The 20,333-nt window shown below is 44.3% G+C and overlaps 1 protein-coding gene across 1 annotated transcript in view; it reads left to right on the forward strand.

Moving 5' to 3' along the window:
* Positions 1 to 20,333, forward strand: part of Cdyl (chromodomain Y like) — a 183,217-nt gene that overhangs the window by 97,921 nt on the left and 64,963 nt on the right. Inside the window, exon 2 of the mRNA XM_047558651.1 lies at positions 18,410 to 19,076. Coding sequence (XP_047414607.1) covers positions 18,410 to 19,076 — 667 coding nt within the window. The remainder of the gene's footprint in view (positions 1 to 18,409; positions 19,077 to 20,333) is intronic.

Genomic DNA, 20,333 nt, shown 5'->3' on the forward strand with positions numbered 1-20,333 from the left:
TTAAAAATGTTTTCTAATTTTTAAAAAATTATTTCCTGTCTCTTGGTTTGTTCAGAAAAATTTACCTATATCCGGGCTATTTTTAGATCTGGTACTGTTATTGGTGTTTAATTCCCCTAATGTCAGGGAACATGTTGATCATTTAAATTTTTACTGAGATTTACTGATTTTAATGGCTGAACAAGTGGCCTACCATTGTGACTGTTTCAAGTATATTTTAATATATATTCTACAGTCATTGACTATAGTATTGTAAATATCACCAGGTTAAGGTGTAAGAGTACTGTTAAAGTTTTTAATGGATTATTGATCTTTTAGTCAATGAAAGAGCGATGTTAAAATTTCCAGCTGAGTTTGGGGATTACTCTTTGTTCCTGAATGGTTTTCCTTCACTATTTTTGAAGCCTTTTACTAAGTGAGTAAATATTGAAGATTGTCATAGTATCTTGATAAACCAGTCCACTTATAAAGCAATTCTTTATCGCTGCTCATCTTGCTTTTCTTAAAGTTTACTTTGATAAATACCAGCTTTTTTTAAAAAAAAAGTTTGATTTCATGATCTTGCTTGACATGTAAGAATAGTTATTATATTTCCATCTCCCTTCGCTTGTTTGGTTTAGTGGACTTTATTTTTCCAAGAGCAGTTGTATGTTCACGGCAGCATTGGGAGGAAGGTGCAGCAATGTCCAGCGACCTTCCTGTCCCCGCACACCACAGCCTCCCGCCGCACTGGCGTCCCTCCAGGCGGAGCATTAGTCACAGGCGATGAGCCCGCGGGCACCGGGGCTCGGTCGGAGTTTACCCTGGGGGTTACGAGTCTCGGGATTGCAGCACACCTCTGATGACACGTGTCCGTCATCACAGCGCGGGCAGGACGGTCTCCGCGCCTGCCTTCCCAAGGGTCGCGTAGTTGGAACCCGTGTGCAGCCTCTTCTCGGCGGCTTCTTTCACCCTGTGATTTTGGGCCGGCAGCCCATTGCTGTTAATCTGGAGGCCTTGCTCCGTCCGGGTGTACCGCAGCCTTCTCAGCTCTCCGCCGCCTGCGCCGTCTTGCGGCTGTTACCACGGAAGCTGCTACACTGCCTGAGTTGTCGATTTTATTGGGGTCAACACCAAGGAGCGCGGTGTCGCACCACGTGGCCGGAGCACGCTTGGTTTTGTGAGAACGGCGCACAGTCTTCCAGGGCGGCCGCCCCACTGTGCGCGCGCTGGCGGCGAGCCAGGCTTCTGCCTCCCTGCGTTTCCACGTCCCGGGCCGGTGTTGTGGACCCGGCCATTCCCCTAGGTGGAGACCTCAGTCTTGTTTGAATTTGCATTTCCCTGATGATGTATACTGTGGAACATCTTTTCATGTTTATTTGCCTTGAGTTTTGCTCTTTTTAAATTGAGTTGTTCATTTTCTTATTGTTGAGTTTTAAGAGATCTTTGTATCTTTGTGATAACAGTCCGTTGTCAGATAATACCTTGCAAATATTTCCTCCCGGTCGGTGACCTATCTTCTCATTTCCTCAAACATCAACTTTAAAATTACTATTGACATAGTACATGTATTTTTGGCCACTCTTTTGCTTCTAACCCATCCTTTCTTTGTATCATGCTGTATCACTTGTAGATGTCATGTGCTTGGGTCCTGTTTGTTTTCATCCAGTTGATCATTTTTACCTTTTAAGTGGAAGACTTAGTTCATCCACATATCATTACTGACAGGGCTTGATTGAGGTATGGTATTTTAATTTTTTTTTTTTGGTAGTTGTCTCTTCTGGCTTTTGTTTTCCTTTTCTCAAGGGAATAACATTGTTGAGATTGCACATTTCACTTTGTCTAATGACTTTTGGTATCTGTTACTGTGGTTTCTTTTTGTTAGTTCTTAGTGATTGATATAGAATGATGGTCCTGCCTAGCACGCAGGCTCAGCATCACATGAGAACTCATTAGGAACACAAATTATCAGACTGCGTCTTGAGGGTGAAGCCTCACGCTTCATAGTTTACAGTTGAAATGCATGAAATCACTGTACTGCTTTATATAAAACACATACTTTAACAGTATGATTCAATTGATTTTTCTTATTTGTGTTATTGTGTGTTTTATATCTGGAAATGGTAAACCTCACAATACTGTGTTTTGAATTTTGTGTTAAATATTACACTGTCTTACAAAATTGAGAGTAAAAAATAAGTCACTTATGTTTATTCAATTATTTATTGTTTTCGGTTCTTGTAGATCTGAGGTTCCACTTGGTAATCATTGTGCTTCAGCCCAAATCATATTCTTCAGCATTTTAAATAATGAATATTGCTAGGAGAGAGTTTTCCACAAGTCTCTGACATTTCTGCACGTTTTGCTAGCAGAGCACTAGCTGCTATTCTTCTAGATTGTGTTAGTCAGCTTTTTGTTAGTGTTACCAAGATACCAAATAAGAACAATTTAGAGGAGGAAAAGTGTCTTTGGTCTCACGGCTACAGAGGTTCAGTCTGTGGTTGGTCGACTCCATTGCTCTGGGCCTGAACTGAGGCAGAACATGGTGGTGGAGAGCCGTGTCCAGGAAGGCTGCTCAGCTCGTGGCAGCAAGAGGCAGAGCGGGGGGGAGAAGGGGCCAGGGCCAGACTTAGAGCAGGCCATGCTCTAGCCACCTCCTTCCTCTAGGCACACCCAGCGGTCCTTTAGGATTCATCAGTCAGATGAAGTAACCCACCAGTGAGGTCACAGCTCTCGTGAGCTAATCGTTCTCTGAACAGTCCTGCATTGTCACAGGAGCTTTTGGGGGACTCCGTGTTCTCATAATGTTATCTTTTCAGAGTGTTTTAGAAAAGATTCTGATTATTCCAAGTCACTGTTTGAAAAGGTTGGAACTCTTTTTCTTCTACCAGTAGTTGGGGCAGGCATGCTTACCGTCCATCCTAAAAGATCTAGCTTTCTGAGCTCAAAGGTCCTCTGCGTAACACAGCCCATTGTGTGCAGAGGGGTCACGTGGCCCTCTTTGTGTCAGACATCCTGGGGCCCTTGAGGCTTAACAAGCTGGAATAAGAAAGCACTGGCACTCTGGCTGCTGCACTCGCCTCTTCTCTCTGTGGCTCCAGAGTCTCTTGTCTTCTTCCAGCACCCATAGATCAGTGGCTGGCTCACTAACCAGTTTGTGGGTGAGGTGAAATCACAGTCCCATCAGCTTCGACAGTTTGGGTTATGAGGATGGGAAGGTGACAGAGGACTTGGTTTCCTCAGATAGGAGGGTGGGATCTTCTTGGATTGGTTGATGAAACTTTAGGAAAATCCATGGGGTCAGTGCTCTGACATGTTGACCCACCTGTCAACCTAGCAATTTGAGCCTCCATTTCATGGCCTGCTGATGAGGAGAGACTGGGGAGATGACTGGGTCTAGCTGCCAGGAAACAGGTTTTTAAACAGATGCAAACCAATTCCCTGGTCCTGGCCAGCTCTTCCGGGCAGGAGGACATCCTGGCCCCTCTAGTGGACAGATGGTTTCTGGCCCTTTTCAGACAGTTAAAGGGAGGGAATTCACAACCACAAGGGGCAGAAGGCAGGCAAGTTGTCAGGACTGTGGAGCTCTCTTGGGAGAGGAGGGGCGGAGGGACTGGTTAAGGCAGATGGTAACAGCTGGACTGCCTCATGCTGGGCTCTCCAGCCCTGTCCATCCTGCCAACCTCAGGCCCCTTGGGAGATGACAACAAAAGGATCAGCATTTTTTTGTGGCGAATCCTGGCTGCTGTCAGGGAGGTTACCTGACGCAGAGGGACATCTGCGGGAAAACAGTGACAGGGCATCTAATAGAGGCATCAACAGGTGTCCAGGCTCTTACTGTCCAGGTTGGCCTTCCAGTGCCGATGAAGGTGACCCCTCCAGACAGTGAGGAACCCAGCTCATACGAGGCGAGACTAACTCCACTGCTCGAAAATTCTTCTGGCCCTTCCCTCAAAACATGTTGAAAACTAAGGTGACATAGGACAGTAGGGCAGCTGATGCCCGTAATTAAGGCCTGAGCTTTAAAAGTTGCTGCCAAGCCCTTCAGGCCTGAGTCAGTCAAAATGTGCAAGCTCTGTGGCCCCTGCTGGAAAACTGGCTGAGACTGCTGAGGCAAGGAGTCCCCAGTGCTGAGACAGATGGCACAGTAGTGTCCTTGTCCCCTGAGAAGAACCTGGAGGAGTGAGTGGAGTTGGGCTGAGCACTAGGGCACCACCCCGCTGCTTTGCCCTGGCCCTCTTTCCACCTCTGCCTCGACCCCCCTGCATTAGGAAGTGATGCTGGGAGTCAGGTGAGGTCCCTAAGAAGGCGGCATCCCCTCCCACCTCTCCAGGGAACCTAGGGAATTTGGGGTTGGGAGGAGCTCACACATACTTATCTGTTGGATAACACCACCCGGGTCACTGGCCTTCCCGGCCTTGTGTCCCACTGATCGGGTTTGGCCCAGCTGCATCCAGGTAACACGTGGCCCTTGTGGGTGGGGCCTGCTGGATCAACTCAGTGTCCTGTCCTTACAGTGCGTCTGGGTGTTTAGGAATCAGCGTGTTACATGCTTGCATTTCCTTCTCTCATCAGTGTGCTGGGTGGTTCTCAGCTGACAAGAGCGGGTGTGTACTGGGGCCTTCAGGAGCGCGTGACCTCCTCCACCAGGTGCCGTGACCAGGGGTCGGGATTTGGAGGCGTGCCCCTGCCCTTTGGTACCCAGAGCTTTCACCCGAGCAGGATTCCCTGATGTTTGGCACATGTTGCGGTTTGGATACGAAGTGTCCCCGAAGACTCACGTGTTGAAGGCTTGTTTCCTAATGAAGCAGTGTCAGGGGTGGGGTGACTGGATCGTGAGGACTCCGACCTCATCAGTGGATGAATCCATTGCTGGATTAGTAATTTGTCAGTGTAACGGAGAGTCGGTGGAACTTTTTGGAGTAGGGGCCTCGTTGGAGGAAATAGTTACTGGGGGCATGCCATGGAAGGGTATTGCCTGTCCCTGGCCCCTTCTGTCTCTTTCTGCTCCCCAGCTGCCACAAGCTGAGCAGCTTTCTTCCATCCTGCCTTCTGCCATGATGTTCTGCCTCCTCTCAGGCCAAGAGCAATGGAGCTAGTTGACCATGGACTGAAACTTCTGAAATCATGAGCCAAAATAAACTTTTATACCTCCAAGTTGTTTGTCAGGTATTATGGTCACAGCAACAAAAAGCTTACACAACATACCAGAAGCCTTAGTCTCAAATGCCCTGAGTATCGCCACCTGCAAGGGTGGCCAATATACACCAGCAAAATGGAGTGCCCTGCTTGCCACATGAAGGTTTGTAGGACTGTGTGAGCAGAGGCACAATGCTCAGGGGTCTCTTTACGACAAAACAGTCACTGCTGTCTGTTTGGCCCCTGCATAGGAAAGGAGCCTGTCCCCTAATTGGACTCTGGGTATTGGAGACAATGCGTTCCTCGCTGGGGCATTCTGCTTGTCCCTTCGTGTTGACCAAGTTGAACATCAGCAACCTTTGCTGGGGGTCAGTCTGACAGGTTGTGTGGAAACCACCCAGCATTCTGTGGCTGACTTGGCTGTAGACATACCCCTTTGGAAAAGAAGCTAGCTATTATTAGCTGAGTATACTGGGCTCTTGCAGAAACCAAATGCAGTCCCATGAGGTCTTGTGACTCTCGAGCCTGGCATTCCCACTTTGGAGTGGTCAGTTTGGAATCAATGACTCAGATGGGAAGGGCACAGAAAGCTTCAGTTTGCTAAGTGGAAATGTCATATTGAACTAGATGGCATGGCCCTAGTAGCTTCTTAACTTTATTCAAAAAAATGGCAGCTGTCCTGGGGCTGTAGAGTCTTTAGCCTCTCTCTTGCACCCTTGGCCCACTGGGGCCTCCATTCACAGGGTTCCCCTGAAATGTCTGGGCGTGGTTTGCTGATGGGTCTGCTAAGCAGAAAACTGCTGCTGTTCATCCTCTCGGCAGCTCTTCAGAACCCAGTGTGGCTGCTCTGCTCATCGGGCAGATGTAAGGTGGCCCTCGCAGCTCTCCTCGTTAGGTGTGACTCTTGGGTAGTTTGCTGTCTTGTGATCTGCCACTTGGAAAACCAAACAGGCTGCAGGACTGTTCGGGGTCATTCATATGGATGACTCAGGTAAGGGGCCTGTTCTTTGATGAGACCAACAGGAACCAAACTGCTCTTGGATTCAGAGCATTCTTCTGACCCTTACTGAGAAGACCAACACAGGCAGCAGAGGTGGCTCCAGCTCCTGCACCTGTCACACAGAACACTTCTACATGTCTGCCCCACCCTCTCGTGTGGCTGTCCTTCAGTTACTTCATGGCATTCATAATTACCTGCCACCTGGTTGGTCAGGTAGACAACAGGACAGGTGAAACTGACTGCTCTAATAGACCCTTCAAAAACAAAGATGAGACTTGATAATTTTGTAACCAGCCAAAACCTACATTGGAGATGCTGTCAGTCTAGGGCCCCAGTAATTATAAACGGCCCTTTTAGGGCTAGTGTGTACCATTGGGACTGTATTTCTTGTGGTGGCCAGATATCAATTTGTCTCCCTCCCCAAAACATGGTAATTTGCATCTTAGGGATGGACATGAAGACCCTCAAGTTCAAGGAGAAACCATCAAAAGATCATGTAGCTATCATTAAGATTGTGAAGATTTTTCCAAAATGAGTATTGGGGCTGACTCTTAGAGTCATAATAGATTCATTGTACACAGCCTGCTGCCAGCAGTGAGAGCCATAGACAAGGTGGTAGGAAATTTGTCCTGAAATACCTTGGCCCTAGAAGGTACCTGGACAGCCTTAACTCACTGACCAGGGTTTTATGGATGATAGAAATATTCCGTATTTTCTCCTTTGGGCCTAAACAAAGTTCATGCAGTTGCTGATGTGTCCTACCATACCTGTGTTAATGGCCCCAGCCAACAGCAAATGTCAGCTCAGACATTGAAAGAGAGAACCACCTGGCTTTCTAAGGTTAACCCTGTTGTTTAATGTCTGACCCCTGATACACTAGTGCAAGTAAGTGCTGGTACGCTCACAACTGCTAATGCTGAAGTGAAGGTTTTTCTGTGATGAGGAATCTTCTCCACCATCCATGAAAATGTCAAAATCTCAGATTCTTCATGGTTCTTCAGGTAGGCCCAGTGCAAAAAAATTCCTTTAGCTCTTGTTCATCTGAAAATGCCTTTATTTCTGCCTTTGTTAAGTGGGCTAGGTCCAGTATACTGGCAGGTGTGGGTAAGGTCAGCGGTGTGGTTGGCTCATCCCGAGGCTCGGAGTTCTTTTGTGATAGCTTTCATTAAATGTCGTGAAACACTATGAGCAGATCTGGTTCCTGCTCTGTTGGTCAGATTGATCAGATCGACTGATGGAGTGGGTGCTCAGAGGGAAATTTGCCTGAAGCCAAGACAGTGTAAAAACAAGGGTATCCTTAAAAGACAGTTCTCCAGGGATCTCTTGCATTTCTGTGTCTTTGGAGGCGGGTGGGGGAACTGCATTTACTCTAGACTGTCATTTTCAGTAGTGTTGGTGGAGCAAACAGCCTTGGAGACAGAAGTAGTGTCTCCTTCAAGCTTTAGGGTGGTTTGCTTACAACTTTGTGTGGTAGAGATGGAACAGGCATGCCGGCTGCCTGTTTAGAGATGTTGGTTCCAGAGCTCAGGGCTCCTCTCTGGGAATGCTGCCCGTGGTGCAAGCCGCTGTTACCTGGCCCTTTTAGTATTGCACTATAGGAACTGGGACTCAAATGCTAGTTCAAGTAAGTGCCGATGAACTGACAATGGCTAATGCTGTGCTCCGATGAGGAGTCTTCAGCCGCCATATGTGAAAATATTAGAAACCTACCCACTAGATAATAAAAATCTCAGACCCTTTGTGGTTCTTCAGATAGGTTCACTGCAAAAAATTCTTTGAGCTTTCGTTCATGTGAAAATGTCTTTATTTTTGTCTTTGTACAAATAGCTTTTTTAAAAGATTAATTCATATACCACGCAATCCACCCATTTAAATTGTACAGCTCAATGACTGTTGGTATAGGGTTTTATGTCCTTCTCCAAAGTCAGTTTTAGAACATTTTTATCACCTCAAAAAAAGCCCATATCCACTAGCAATCATCCTTCTATTCATCCCACCACCTCCTCCCAAGTCCTAAGCAACCACTAATCTGTTTGTCTATATAAAATTGCCTGTTATAGACATTTATACTCTTTTCTTCCTTTTTTTTTTTTTTTTTTTTAAGTATGCTGGAGGAACCCAGGGTTTTGTGTGTGCTCAGCCTGTGTGCTACCACTGAGCTACATCCCCAGCCCTAAGCATTTTCTTGTAAATGCAATTATACAACATTTAGCTTTTTGTGACTGGCTTAACTTAGCACACTCTTTTTTATGGCTCATTCATGTTATAACATGGCTGAATAGTATTCCATTGTATAGGCATACCATGTTCATTCATCAGAGGATGTTTGAGTGTTTTCACGTTCGAGTGTTTTCCATCTTTTGACCGTTATGAATTATGCTGCTCTAAACATTTGTTGGGCAAGGTTTAGTGGGGACAAGTTCTCCTCTTGGGTAAGACACCTAGGAGTAGAACTGCTGGGTCGTATGGTAACTGTGTAATTACTTGTTGAAGGAGCTCCCAGCCTGTCTCCCAGGACGTGGGAGCCACTCAGCTCTCCCCACGCAGTGCACGAGGGTTCCTGTTGCTCTGCGTCCTTGCCAACACCCATTACCTTTTTCCTGTAGCTGCCCTGGTGGGTGTGAGTGCTGCTCATTGGAGTTGGAAGACACATTTCTGAGGTAGCTAATGATGCCGAGCATCTTTTCCTATGCTTGCAGGTTATTTGTAAGCACAAGAAATGTTGTTCATTTAGATCCTTTGCCATTGTTAAAATGGGTTATATTTTTTAAAATGGAATTACACGACTTTATGTATTTTTGATTCAAGACCCTTTTGGAAAAAGTAGTTTCTCCCATTTTGTGACTTGTCTTCACACTTTTTTGGTGGTTTTCTTTGAAGCACAGAAGTTCTTAATTTTAATGTCCATTTTGTTATTTTTTTCTCTTGCTGCCGTCACTTTTGTCTCGTCTGTGAAACCCTTGCCTAATCCAGGGTCATAGTGTACACTTACTAAGTCTTACTAAGTTCATAGCTTTGACTCTTATGTGGGCCTTTGATCCTTTGGAGTTGAATTTTGTACAAAGTGTGAAGTAAAGGTCCAGCTTTTGCCCCAGCCCTGTTCAGATGGCTGTGGTGGCCTGTCACATCATTGGCCTGTATGTGAGTCTTGTTCTGGACGCTTTTCCATTCCCCTAGTCTCTGTGACTGTGTGCCAGTTCCACACTGTCTTGACTTGGTGTGCTTTGTGCTGTTTGAAATCAGGAAGTGTGTGTCTTTCAAAAATTAGGAGAACACCTCAGTACTCATTTTATGAGGCCAATAATACATCTTGATGTCAAAACCAAAGACATTTCAAGAAAAGAAAACAACAGACCAATGTCTCTAAAATTGACACAAAAATTCTCAATAAAATACTAACAAAGTCAGCAGCATATAAAAATGACCATGACCAAGGATTTATTACAGAAAGGCAAAGTTGGTTTAATATTCCCATATCCATTAATGTAAAATGCCACATGGATATAATGAAAAGGGAGGGGAAAGCTTTGTCCTTTTTGACGACTGTTTTTGCTCTTTTGAGACCTTCCATTCTATACAAATTTTAGGATTAACACACTATTTTCTATAAAGAAAACAACTGGAATTTTAACAGGGGTTGAGTGAATCTTCTTACCAGTTTGAGCTGTATTACAGTATTAACACTTAAGTCTCCTGATCTCTGAACATCGTGGTATGTATTTTCACTTAATTAGACATTTCTTTGAATATTGTTTTGTAGGTTTCAGTGCATATGTCTTAGAGCCCTTGTTAGAATTATTTCTAAAAGTATGTTTCTTTTCAATGCTATTATAAACGAAATTGCTTTCTTAATTTTATCACTGATATAGAAACACAACTGATTTTTAGATAATGAGCTTGTATCCTGAAATCTTGCTGAACTTGGGAGTTCTAATGGTTTTTAATGGGCTGAAGAGGGGATTATTTTACTTCTTTCCAGTCTCTGCATACCTTTTTTATTTATCTTGCTTAAGCACCCAGCTCAGCCTCTGGCACACTTGCACAGAAGTGGAATAACAGACATCCTTGTCCTATTTTTGATGTTAGGGAGAAAAACTTAATATTTTACTTTTGAGTGGGATGTATTTGTCTCGTCTAGATCTCCTATATCAGGTTGAGGAAGTTCCCATGTTCTTAGTATATTGAATGTCTTATGTTTTTGGTTTGTTTGTTTACTAAAGAAAAGGTATTGAATTTTCTCAAGTATTTCTTGTATCTATTGAAGTAACCTTGCAGGGTACTGTGGTGCATGCCTGGAATCCCAGCGGCTCAGGAGGCTGAGGCAGGAGGATCATAAGTTCAAAGCCAACCTCAGCAATTTAGCTAAGCAGCTCAACATGACTCTGTCTCTAAATAAAATATAAAAAAAGGACTGGGATGTGACTCAATGGTTAAACGCCCTTGGGTTCAATCCCTGGTAGCAAAAAAAAAAAAAAGGAAGAAGAAGAAAAGAAACAACCTGATTTCCCCTCCCTTTTCATTATATCCATGTGGCATTTTACATTAATGGATATGGGAATATTAAACCAACTTTGCCTTTCTGTAATAAATCCTCGGTCATGGTCATTTTTATATGCTGCTGACTTTGTTAGTATTTTATTGAGAATTTTTGTGTTAATTTTAGAGACATTGGTCTGTTGTTTTCTTTTCTTGAAATGTCTTTGGTTTTGACATCAAGATGTATTATTGGCCTCATAAAATGAGTACTGAGGTGTTCTCCTAATTTTTGAAAGTCTTTTCTGAAGAATTGGTGTTACTTCTTTTAAAAATTAGGCAGAATTTCAGTGAAGCCATTGAGTTCTCTACCTACTTTGTGGTAAGTTTTTTGATTGCTAATTCAGCCTTTTTTTTTTTTTTTTTTTCTTCTTTCTTGTAGGTTTATTCAGATTTTCTTGGGTCAGTTCTAACAGTTTGTGTCTTGGAATTTGCTCCATAGTATAATAATTTGCTCATAGTGTTATAATTTTTATTTCTCTGTGATTGGTAGTAAAGGTTCCCTTACATTCCTGATTTTAGAGTGTCCTTTCTTGATCAGCGTAGCTAAAGGTTCGCTAATTTTGTTGATCTTTTCAAGGGACCTTTAGGTTTTATTGCCTTTAATGTTGCCTTCCTAGCGTTTATTTCTTGAACTCGCTCTGCTGTTTATTGCCTAATTACTTATTACTTATTACTTTGACAGGTTCTTTGTTTTTTTCATGTGGATTTAAATTTCCATCAGGTTACCTGCTTCCAGCCTGAACTTATTTTTTGTAAAGCTGGTCTGCTAGCAACAAAACCTGTTTTTGTTTATTTGGAAGTGACTTCATTTCATTTTCATTTGGTAAAGAGGCTAGACTTGATATTTTAGAACATTTTGAGGTTCATAGCAAAACTGAGCAGAAAGAACAGAAATCACATGCCTTTTGGGTGTGTACAAACACACACACACACACACACACACACACACACACACACGGTTTCCCCATTATCAGCATCTTGCAACCAAGTGGCACAACAGTCTACAGTGACACATTGATATCACCCCAAATCCATAGTTTGCCTTGGAGTTTTCTCTTGGTGATATTCATTCCGTGGGTTGACAAGCATGTAACAACGTGGATCCACCGTTGTGTATCCACACCTTTTGCCCCTCCTTTGCCTGTTCATTCCTCCTCCACCAACCTGGTGATCACTGGCCTTTGCTTCTTCCAGACTCGCATGTGGTTGGAAGCACACAGGATGGAGCCTTTTCTGTTTGCAGTTCTGAAAGACATTCACTGGCTATATAAGACTGACGTGTTTGAATGAACTTTAACACTCGACTGTGGTTCCCACTGTTTTCAGCTCCCATTATCTCTGATGAGAAGTCAGCTGTGCATCTTCTTGAAATTCTCTTCCTGAGGAATTGTTTTGCTCTGGCTACTTCCATGTGTTCTCTTTGCCTTTGAGTATTTTAAGTATGATGAGCCTATTTATAGATCTCTTTTTATTTATCCTACTTGTAATTGGTAGTGTTTCCTGGATGCATATGTTGTTTTAAATTAAATTTGGGGAGTTTTAGCCATTATTTTCCCAAACTTTCTTTTCTGCTCCTTTCTCACCTTCCTTCCCGTTACACGTGTATTGGTGTGCCTGAGTATGTTGTTTCCTTAAGACACTCTTCATTTTCTTCATCCCAGTCTCTTCTCTTCATACTGTGTAGTCTCAGTCTTTTTTCAAGGTCACTGATTATTGTGTGAACTCGTGGTTCTGCTGCAGAGAAGCTGTGATGAGCTTTTCTATTCAGTCGTACATTTCAACTCGATTTCCCAGTTTGTTTATTGTTTTACGTATTCTGTTTATTGATATTCTTTCTTTAAGGTGGAAGTGTCTTCCTATCTTCCTTCTTTAGGCATGATGTCTGTTAGCTCTTTGAACATATTTGTTTTGGCTTATTTGACATCTTCTTATATCTCACATCTCTCCCTCTCACAAGTGGTTGTGGGGGTTTGTTTTTGTTTGCTTTATATGTCTGAATCACTTATTCCTGTTCCTTTGCATGATATATATATATTATATGTGTGTATATATATAATATTTAAATACTAAATTAATAGGTAATATTTATATATGTTTAAACTGGGTATTTTACATCTCTAGAAATTAAAGAAATATAAATTAAAACTACACTGATATCTCACCTTACTCCAACCAGAATGACAATTATTAAGAATACAAGTATCAGTAAATGTTGGTGAGGATGCGGAGAAAAGCGTACATTCATACATTGTTGGTGGGACTGCAAATTAGTGCAACCACTCTGGAAAGCAGTATGGATTCCTCAAAAAACTAGGAATGGAACCACCATATGAACCAGCTATCCCACTCCTCTGTATGTGTCCAAAGGAGTTAAAATCAGCATGCTACAGTGACACAACCACATCAATGTTTATGGCAGCTCCATTCACAATAGCTAAGCTATGGAGCCAACCTAGATGCCCTTCAACAGATGAATGGATAAAGAGATGTGTATATACACAATGGAATATTACTTGGCCATAAAGAAGAATGACTTTATGACATTCTTTGGTAAATAGATGGGTCTGGAGACTATCATGCTAAGTAAAATAAGCCAATCCCCAAAAACAAAGGTTGAATGTTCTCTCTGAAGCTAACTCACAATGGGGTGGAGGAGAATAGAAGTTCACTGGATTAGACAAAGGGAAATGGAGGGAAGCATTTCTGCAGTTCTGAGCTGTTCTGAGTTCATGCAGTTCTGAGCTGGCATTGTAGATGCGCCTGGGTCTTCCGGCCTCTGCTGTCGCGGCCTTCTATCTTCTCTTCCCCACCCTCTGGTTTGTGCTTTCCTCAGCTTTGGGGTTTCTTGTTGTCGTCCTTGTTTACTGGTCTGTTGTCTGTTTTGAAGTCTATCTGTGCTGTTCGTTGGTCTGGTTTGTGCTGCACACCTGCTTTCTCTCTGAGCTGCAACTTCGGTAACTGCTGGGCAGTGGGTGCTGATGTAAAAGCCCTGGCACTGGTCTGGTGGGTTTCCTTCGTGACAACATTTCACGAGTGTGGTCACAGCTTGCTGGTGGAGGAGTGAAACGTGTCCTGTGTGACGGTCCTAGAAGAGGACTCTCGGGCTCCTACGTTGTCCCCCAGCTGTCAACCCAGGTACCTTTTCTCTGCTGATTTTTGAGTTCCTTCTACGTGGTAAGTCGTGACCGTGAATGGGACTGTGTGCCAGGCCTCTGAGTCCATTGGCGAGTCAGCGAGCTGAGGGCGGGCTCAGGGGCCCCACACACAGCTGCTGTGTTCTGCCGGCCTAGTGTCATTCAGCAGGGTGCCCAGGATTCGAATGTGTGGTATGTTGGTTTGGGGGCTCACTTCTCTGTAATGCATCCTGTCTTTGATCGCCTCTAAATTTCTAGCCACTGTCAGCTCCCAGCTCCCAGCTCTGTCCTGTTCCTGAGGCTGGTAGGACTGCACCATGCCGCAGAGCCGGTGTGGGTCCTTTTTAAGAATCCAGCCCCCTCTGGCTTCTGCCTGGATTGGATTTCTTTGCACTTTCTGCAGATATTGTGTTTGAATTATTCCATTTCCAGTGATGGAACCATCTGTCTATTTTTATAATAGCAATGCTTTTTGAGTTATGATGGGGTTGCTTTGCATTAAGTCCATGGTAGGTTGAAAGTGTCAGAAATGTGTTTCATACTCCTACCGCACCCAGCATCACAGCCTGGCAACAGGGCACGCAGCAGAGCACCTGTGGTTTCCCTTGTGATCGCGGGGCCAGCTGGGAGCTGTGGCTCACTTCCCCTGCCCAGCTCACCAGAGGGGATCGGGCCACCATAGTGCTAGCATGGAAGAAGGTCAGAAGTACAGTCTCTACTGAATGTGTATTGCTTTCACACCGTGATAAACCTGAAAGGGGCCAGGTGTCTGTACATAAAAACTATTCTCAAAAGTTAAGGCAACTTTTCTTGTTCTTAATAGCTGAGATAGCTTTCAAAAGGGCTGGTGCAAAGCCTACCTTACTCATCCAAGGGACTGTTGAATTTTTAAGGTCACCAGAAGTCTTTGCTACAAGCAGAGTTTAAATAAAGGCATTATCTTTCTCTGTAGTTGAAGCTTTGCGATTTCAAACTATCCAAACCCAATAAAAGTTTTCAGCATGGCTTTAGGTTTCAGATTTATCCTGGCAGCCTGCGCACTCAGTTCTGGACGGAATGAGGTGCACGGAGGCAGCCATCCCTGCCGCTGACAGCGTCACTGGCTGTGGCACAGAGTGCAGGCTTTCCCTAGCACGGTGGTTTTGCAGCTCCGGTCTTTTCTTATAAGCCAGTGAGTATGTCTGCATGCCTTGCCTTGGTCTGTGTTGTAACTGCAGTAATGGCACGGTTGCCCTGCCTTCTCGTCCTGGGCTTAACCAGTTTCTTCTGTGGATTTCTGCCCTTGTGGTTTTGGGCCAGTCGTCCACCCTCTCCTTTTTGACTTCTCCCGCCCTGAGGGCAACACCAGGTCTAGGGATATCAGAGCCTGTGCCAGGCAGGCAGAGCAAGCAGCGGGTGTGGGTGTTGGACAGCCTTTTGCATGAGTATTGCTCTGCAAGCCAGCACAGGACTTTGCAGTGTTAAGGAAAGCCAGGTTTTACTCATTTAGCATTTTTATTTTTTTTAGATTGGGTTTTAGATGAAAATCCTAACTAAAAAGAATGTTGGCCTGCTTACTGTATAGGCAAATAAGGCTATTATGATTTGGGTTTTCCACTTAAATTTTTACTCCATGTGTGATTGTGGATAACATTATTGCAGAACAGTGCCTGTGTGATTTGGGTGAGATTTTTCTGCCTTTCTTCCTTCATTGTGTCTTGGCTTTAAAAACAAATTCAGAACTTTACTGCATTTCTGCATATCCTTCCACAGAGTATATTTTGTGTAAAATTCTTTGCACTGAAATTCTGTAAAACTTGAGTGATAACTGCATAGACTTTGAGAAAGACAGTGCATTGATAGAGTTTAGGAACAGTCATGTGGGGTGGGAGACTCAGAGAAAGGAACCATGAAACCTGGAAGATTTACTTAAATGCTTGGATTAAGATCCTCCCAGAACATCATAAAGGAAATAAGTTTTAATATTATTTAAGTTTGCCAAATCTAAGTGATGTCTGTTTGTAGAAGATTAACTCAGATGAAGGGGATCATATAGGACTTTCACTTTTCATATCTGTCCTTCATTGGGGAAAGGGGGACACCTCATGTCCCCAGTTGAGTCTAAAGTTGGATTAAGGTATTATTTGGTATCTTAAGGTGTTAGTTGGTACCTCCTACCCTGTGCTCCCTGTGAATCTCTTATAGACCCACCACTTCAAAATCCCATTTATTTCTCCTTGTCAGTATGTGTGTTCGGCTGACATGTACCCCCATGTCTATCAGAAGAACTAGTGGTGCGTCTTGTCTGCATCTGGAGGTCTAATGCAGGGCTAGCAAATTACAGCCCGTGGTTGACTCCCAAGTGGTTTTGACATATTAAATACTTAAAGAAATTAACAGAAGAATATTGTTTTATGACACTTGCAGATTAACAGAATTCAAAGTTCAGTGTTCATAAGTGGGGTTTTCTTGTTTAATGCCTCCCTAATTGTTTAAATATTACCCATGCCTGAGTCCCTGCTCCAGGGGCAGAACTGAGTGCTTGGGAGACCAAGTGCCAATTCATGGTCTACTACTGCCCTCTTTCAACATCTGTAAAAACTCTGACCACTAATCAATCAATCAATCAATCAATCAGTCTCTCTCTCTCTGTCTCTCTCTTATACGCGCGCGCGCGCGCACACATACACACACACACACACACACACACACACACCCCTACCTCTGCCAAGGCTAGTGCTGTTGTACGCTCTCTAAATTTACAGAAAGAAGCAGTAACTGGTGGGGCCTGGCAGTCCTGGGAGACAAGGGTAAGGAGGGAGGGAGAGAAACCCACCCTATACCCCCAAACCCCTGCTTTACAGCTTTAAGGAAATAGAGGACTGGGAAAGGGGGTACCCTGGTTTAATGTGCATGCCTCTGGAATGGAAATTGATTTAGGGAGAACAAAAAAGCATTAAACATAGTTTTCCCATAAGAGATAATCTCTTTACCCCTTGCATTTAAAACTTTTAAACTGTTGCTGCCATGAAATCGATTTGTGTGAAATTTTCCAGAAATACATCTTTTTCTTAAATTGAAATGCTTGCACCTTTATGCATACCTATTCACAAGTGAAGGAGCAGGGGGAGAAGAGCCATTTTAAAGCTCTTCTTGCTATGTTATGGACTGTGTGGACTTGCTCACGCTGATCTGACATTAATTTTTGACTCAGGAGATCTGTTAGGCGTGAAATCGGCCTCCTGATGAAACAAGGCCTTTCCGTTCTTAATCCTTTTTGCACGCAAGTAATGTGCATTGAATTTTAGGCTTTTCTCTAGTTCATGGCTTTAATTCTCTGTCTCTTATGTAGATGTGTTGAGAAGTTTGTCTTGTCATTTTAAGGATAGGGGAATGGCGAGGGTGGGGTATTTTCCCATTCTGCAAAGTTAAACACAACTGTACTCAATCAGCTAGTGTCGTTTGGCAGTATTAGAGAGCTAGGAACACTGTTGTGTCATCTGATTTAACCTGTAAATTTTCCAGAAACATACTGATGTTCTTGATCATTGATGGGCTAGACCTTTGTGTCTATAATTAAAGAGTTGCTCTCTGCCTCTGAGACGTGAACCACACACTGCCCCTGGGGGAGCAGGCTGATTGGGGGGCCGTGTACATTAATTGCAAGTATAACCACAGAGTTCACATTTCTGCAGTAACACGTGGGCATCATGTCAAATGTTTCTTCTTCATGTTAGTTGTAGAAGATCTCCCATTTCCTTTAGAATGTTAAGGTAGTAGAATATGTCATGGTAATAACATACTTACAAGGCAAGCGTGTGTGAATTTATACAGTTTGATGCAGAACATATTGATCAGACAGAAATTAACGGCGTCTTCCTTTAAAGATGTTATCATAAAATTAAAACCAAGATTTGAAGATAAATAACCTGACTATCCTAGACCATTTCATTATCATAAACACCTTTTTAGGTTTAGGGAAGTGCTTCAGAATGGTACTTACAATCCCAGTTGCTTTGCTCAGTGAGCCAGACCCACACCACGGGACGTCCATAGTCCTTCCACAGTCCTTCATTGCTTGTTGCCTACTGCTGGTCACCTGAGGAGGACCAGGCCCAAGGCTACAGATGCTTCCTCCTGCTCCAGTCATGATTGTGAAAACCAGCTCGGGTGGGTGGTCAGGGTTCAGTGTAGAAATAAAAAGAGCCCCTTTGCATCACAAAAAAATAAACATCCATGTTTCCTCTTTTTGCTGATAAATAAAAACTTATTTCCTATTGATATTTAAAGCAAGAATACATTCTAAAATAACATTTTGATAAATCATTATTATAATTTTTGAAATTTTTTTAACCAATAGTTAACAGAAATTGATTATATTAATGTAATGCTTCAATATATGTGTACTAGTTACACATGCCAAGCATAAAATTCAAGCCTTTTGTTCAACTCCATGTCAAGGAAATTGCTAGAATCCCAAGTGTTCTGTTACTGTTTTATTTTCAGATGATTGGGGTGGGGAAGAACAGATTGTTTTCAGGATCTATGGTGCTTTTTATTGTTTTTGATGTTTCCTTGTTAAGCTCATACCTTTCTGAAATAATAAGCTTTTATTAAAACTTTCTCTTTTCTCTGCGTACAGGTTGAAAGGATCGTGGACAAGAGGAAAAACAAGAAAGGGAAGACAGAGTACTTGGTTCGGTGGAAAGGCTATGACAGCGAGGACGACACCTGGGAGCCAGAGCAGCACCTGGTGAACTGCGAGGAGTACATCCATGACTTTAACCGGCGACACCCCGAGAGGCAGAGAGAGGGCACCCTGACCCGCACCAACAGGACCTCTCCCAACAATGCCAGGAAGCAGATCTCCAGGTCCACCAACAGCAGTTTCTCCAAGACCTCTCCAAAGGCCCTAGTCATCAGCAAAGACCACGAGTCCAAAAGCAGTCAGCTGTTTGCTGCCAGCCAGAAGTTCAGGAAAAACACAGCCCCATCTCTCTCGAGCCGCAAGAACATGGACCTTGCAAAGTCAGGTATCAAGATCCTTGTGCCTAAGAGCCCCATTAAGAGCAGGACCGCAGTGGATGGCTTTCAGAGCGAGAGCCCTGAGAAACTGGACCCCGTCGAGCAGGGCCTGGAGGACACAGTGGCACCGGAAGTAGCAGCAGAGAAGCCTGTGGGAGCTTTGTTGGGGCCCGGTGCCGAGCGAGCCAGGATGGGGAGCAGGCCCCGAATACACCCACTAGTGCCTCAGGTGTCTGGCCCAGTGACCGCAGCCATGGCCTCTGGCTTAGCTGTTAATGGAAAAGGTGAGTGTCCAGGTGGGCTGCCAGGGCTGCTCAGCTGGCTGAACAGTGACCCCAGAGGGTGCAGGTCCCGCTCTGGAGACCTGCTTGTGCTCACAGAAGTCTGGAACCCGCACGGTGTTGCTGAAGGCTTCGGGAGATTTACCAGTGTCCTTTTTCTTTCCTTGAAGCCTTTGGCATCTATCTTCTCAGTCATCACTAGCCGTCTCTGCTGTCCACGACTGTGTCGTCGCATTGACGCACTCTGAACAGTTTCTCACCTAGCTCATTGTGGTTTGTACTTCTTTGTAGTAAGTTCCTTTCTGAAACTACCTACCTTTCTACATCTCTTAGGCACTAGGTCTCATCTTTAGAACCTGCCTGCAGTTTCTCAGCATGGCCAGTGTAGATTTAGAAGCTGTGCTTCTTATTATTTGCACACCCTCTTGAATAACCCTAAGTGCCTTTCGGTGAGGGCATCACTAGCCTAGTGGAGTTTGCCTGGTTCTGTGCTCACATCCCCGCTTGTCTTGAAGCAGGAGTCTGCTCAATATGGTACACGCTGTGTCACTCTCACCCCTCCTCCGGCTCCTGGACTTGCAGCTCCATCAGTTGTACCATGACCTACCATCTCCTAAGACAGCTCACTCATACTTCTCCCTCGCTTGCCCACACCTTGCTGGTCACCTGCTTTTATAGAATTCTGTCATATTCCTCTCATCCAAGTCCCATTACAACTGCCTCGCTTTACCTGCCTTAGCTTTCTTTTTCCTTTTTTGGGGGGGGTAGTAGTGGGGGTGGGGTACAAGGGTTTTAACCCAGGGCCTTGTGCATGCTAAGCAGACACTCTACCACTAAGCTGTGCATCCCACCCCAATATTTCTCTCTGCTCTCTGCCTTTGACAGCTCCCTCTATTTCCCACCATTCTCGCACTCTCCAGTCCAGTACCCCCTCCCCCATGACCTTGGGTAGCACATGTGCTTCTGAGCACCTGTGAGCCCGCCTTCACCTGCTTTCCCTGTCAGCACCAGCAGTGTGCTCCCTCTTCCCCTCCACCTCCTGAGCTGGTTCTCCGCCTGGCTGTGGGGCACCTCCTCCTGGGCCCTTTGTGCTCCTTGCTCTCTGGGCTGCAGTCTTCCAGTCTGCTTCTATCTATGTGAGTCTCCCTCAGCCCCAGCCCAGTAGAATAGTATAAAGCAAAACAAAGTGATACTGTTTTGTTGGGGAGCTACTTTCCTCTATGGAGAGTGTTCTCTTAGGACCTATTCTGACAGCCTTGC

Source organism: Sciurus carolinensis, chromosome 7, assembly GCF_902686445.1.
Source record: "Sciurus carolinensis chromosome 7, mSciCar1.2, whole genome shotgun sequence".
Taxonomy (NCBI): domain Eukaryota; kingdom Metazoa; phylum Chordata; class Mammalia; order Rodentia; family Sciuridae; genus Sciurus; species Sciurus carolinensis.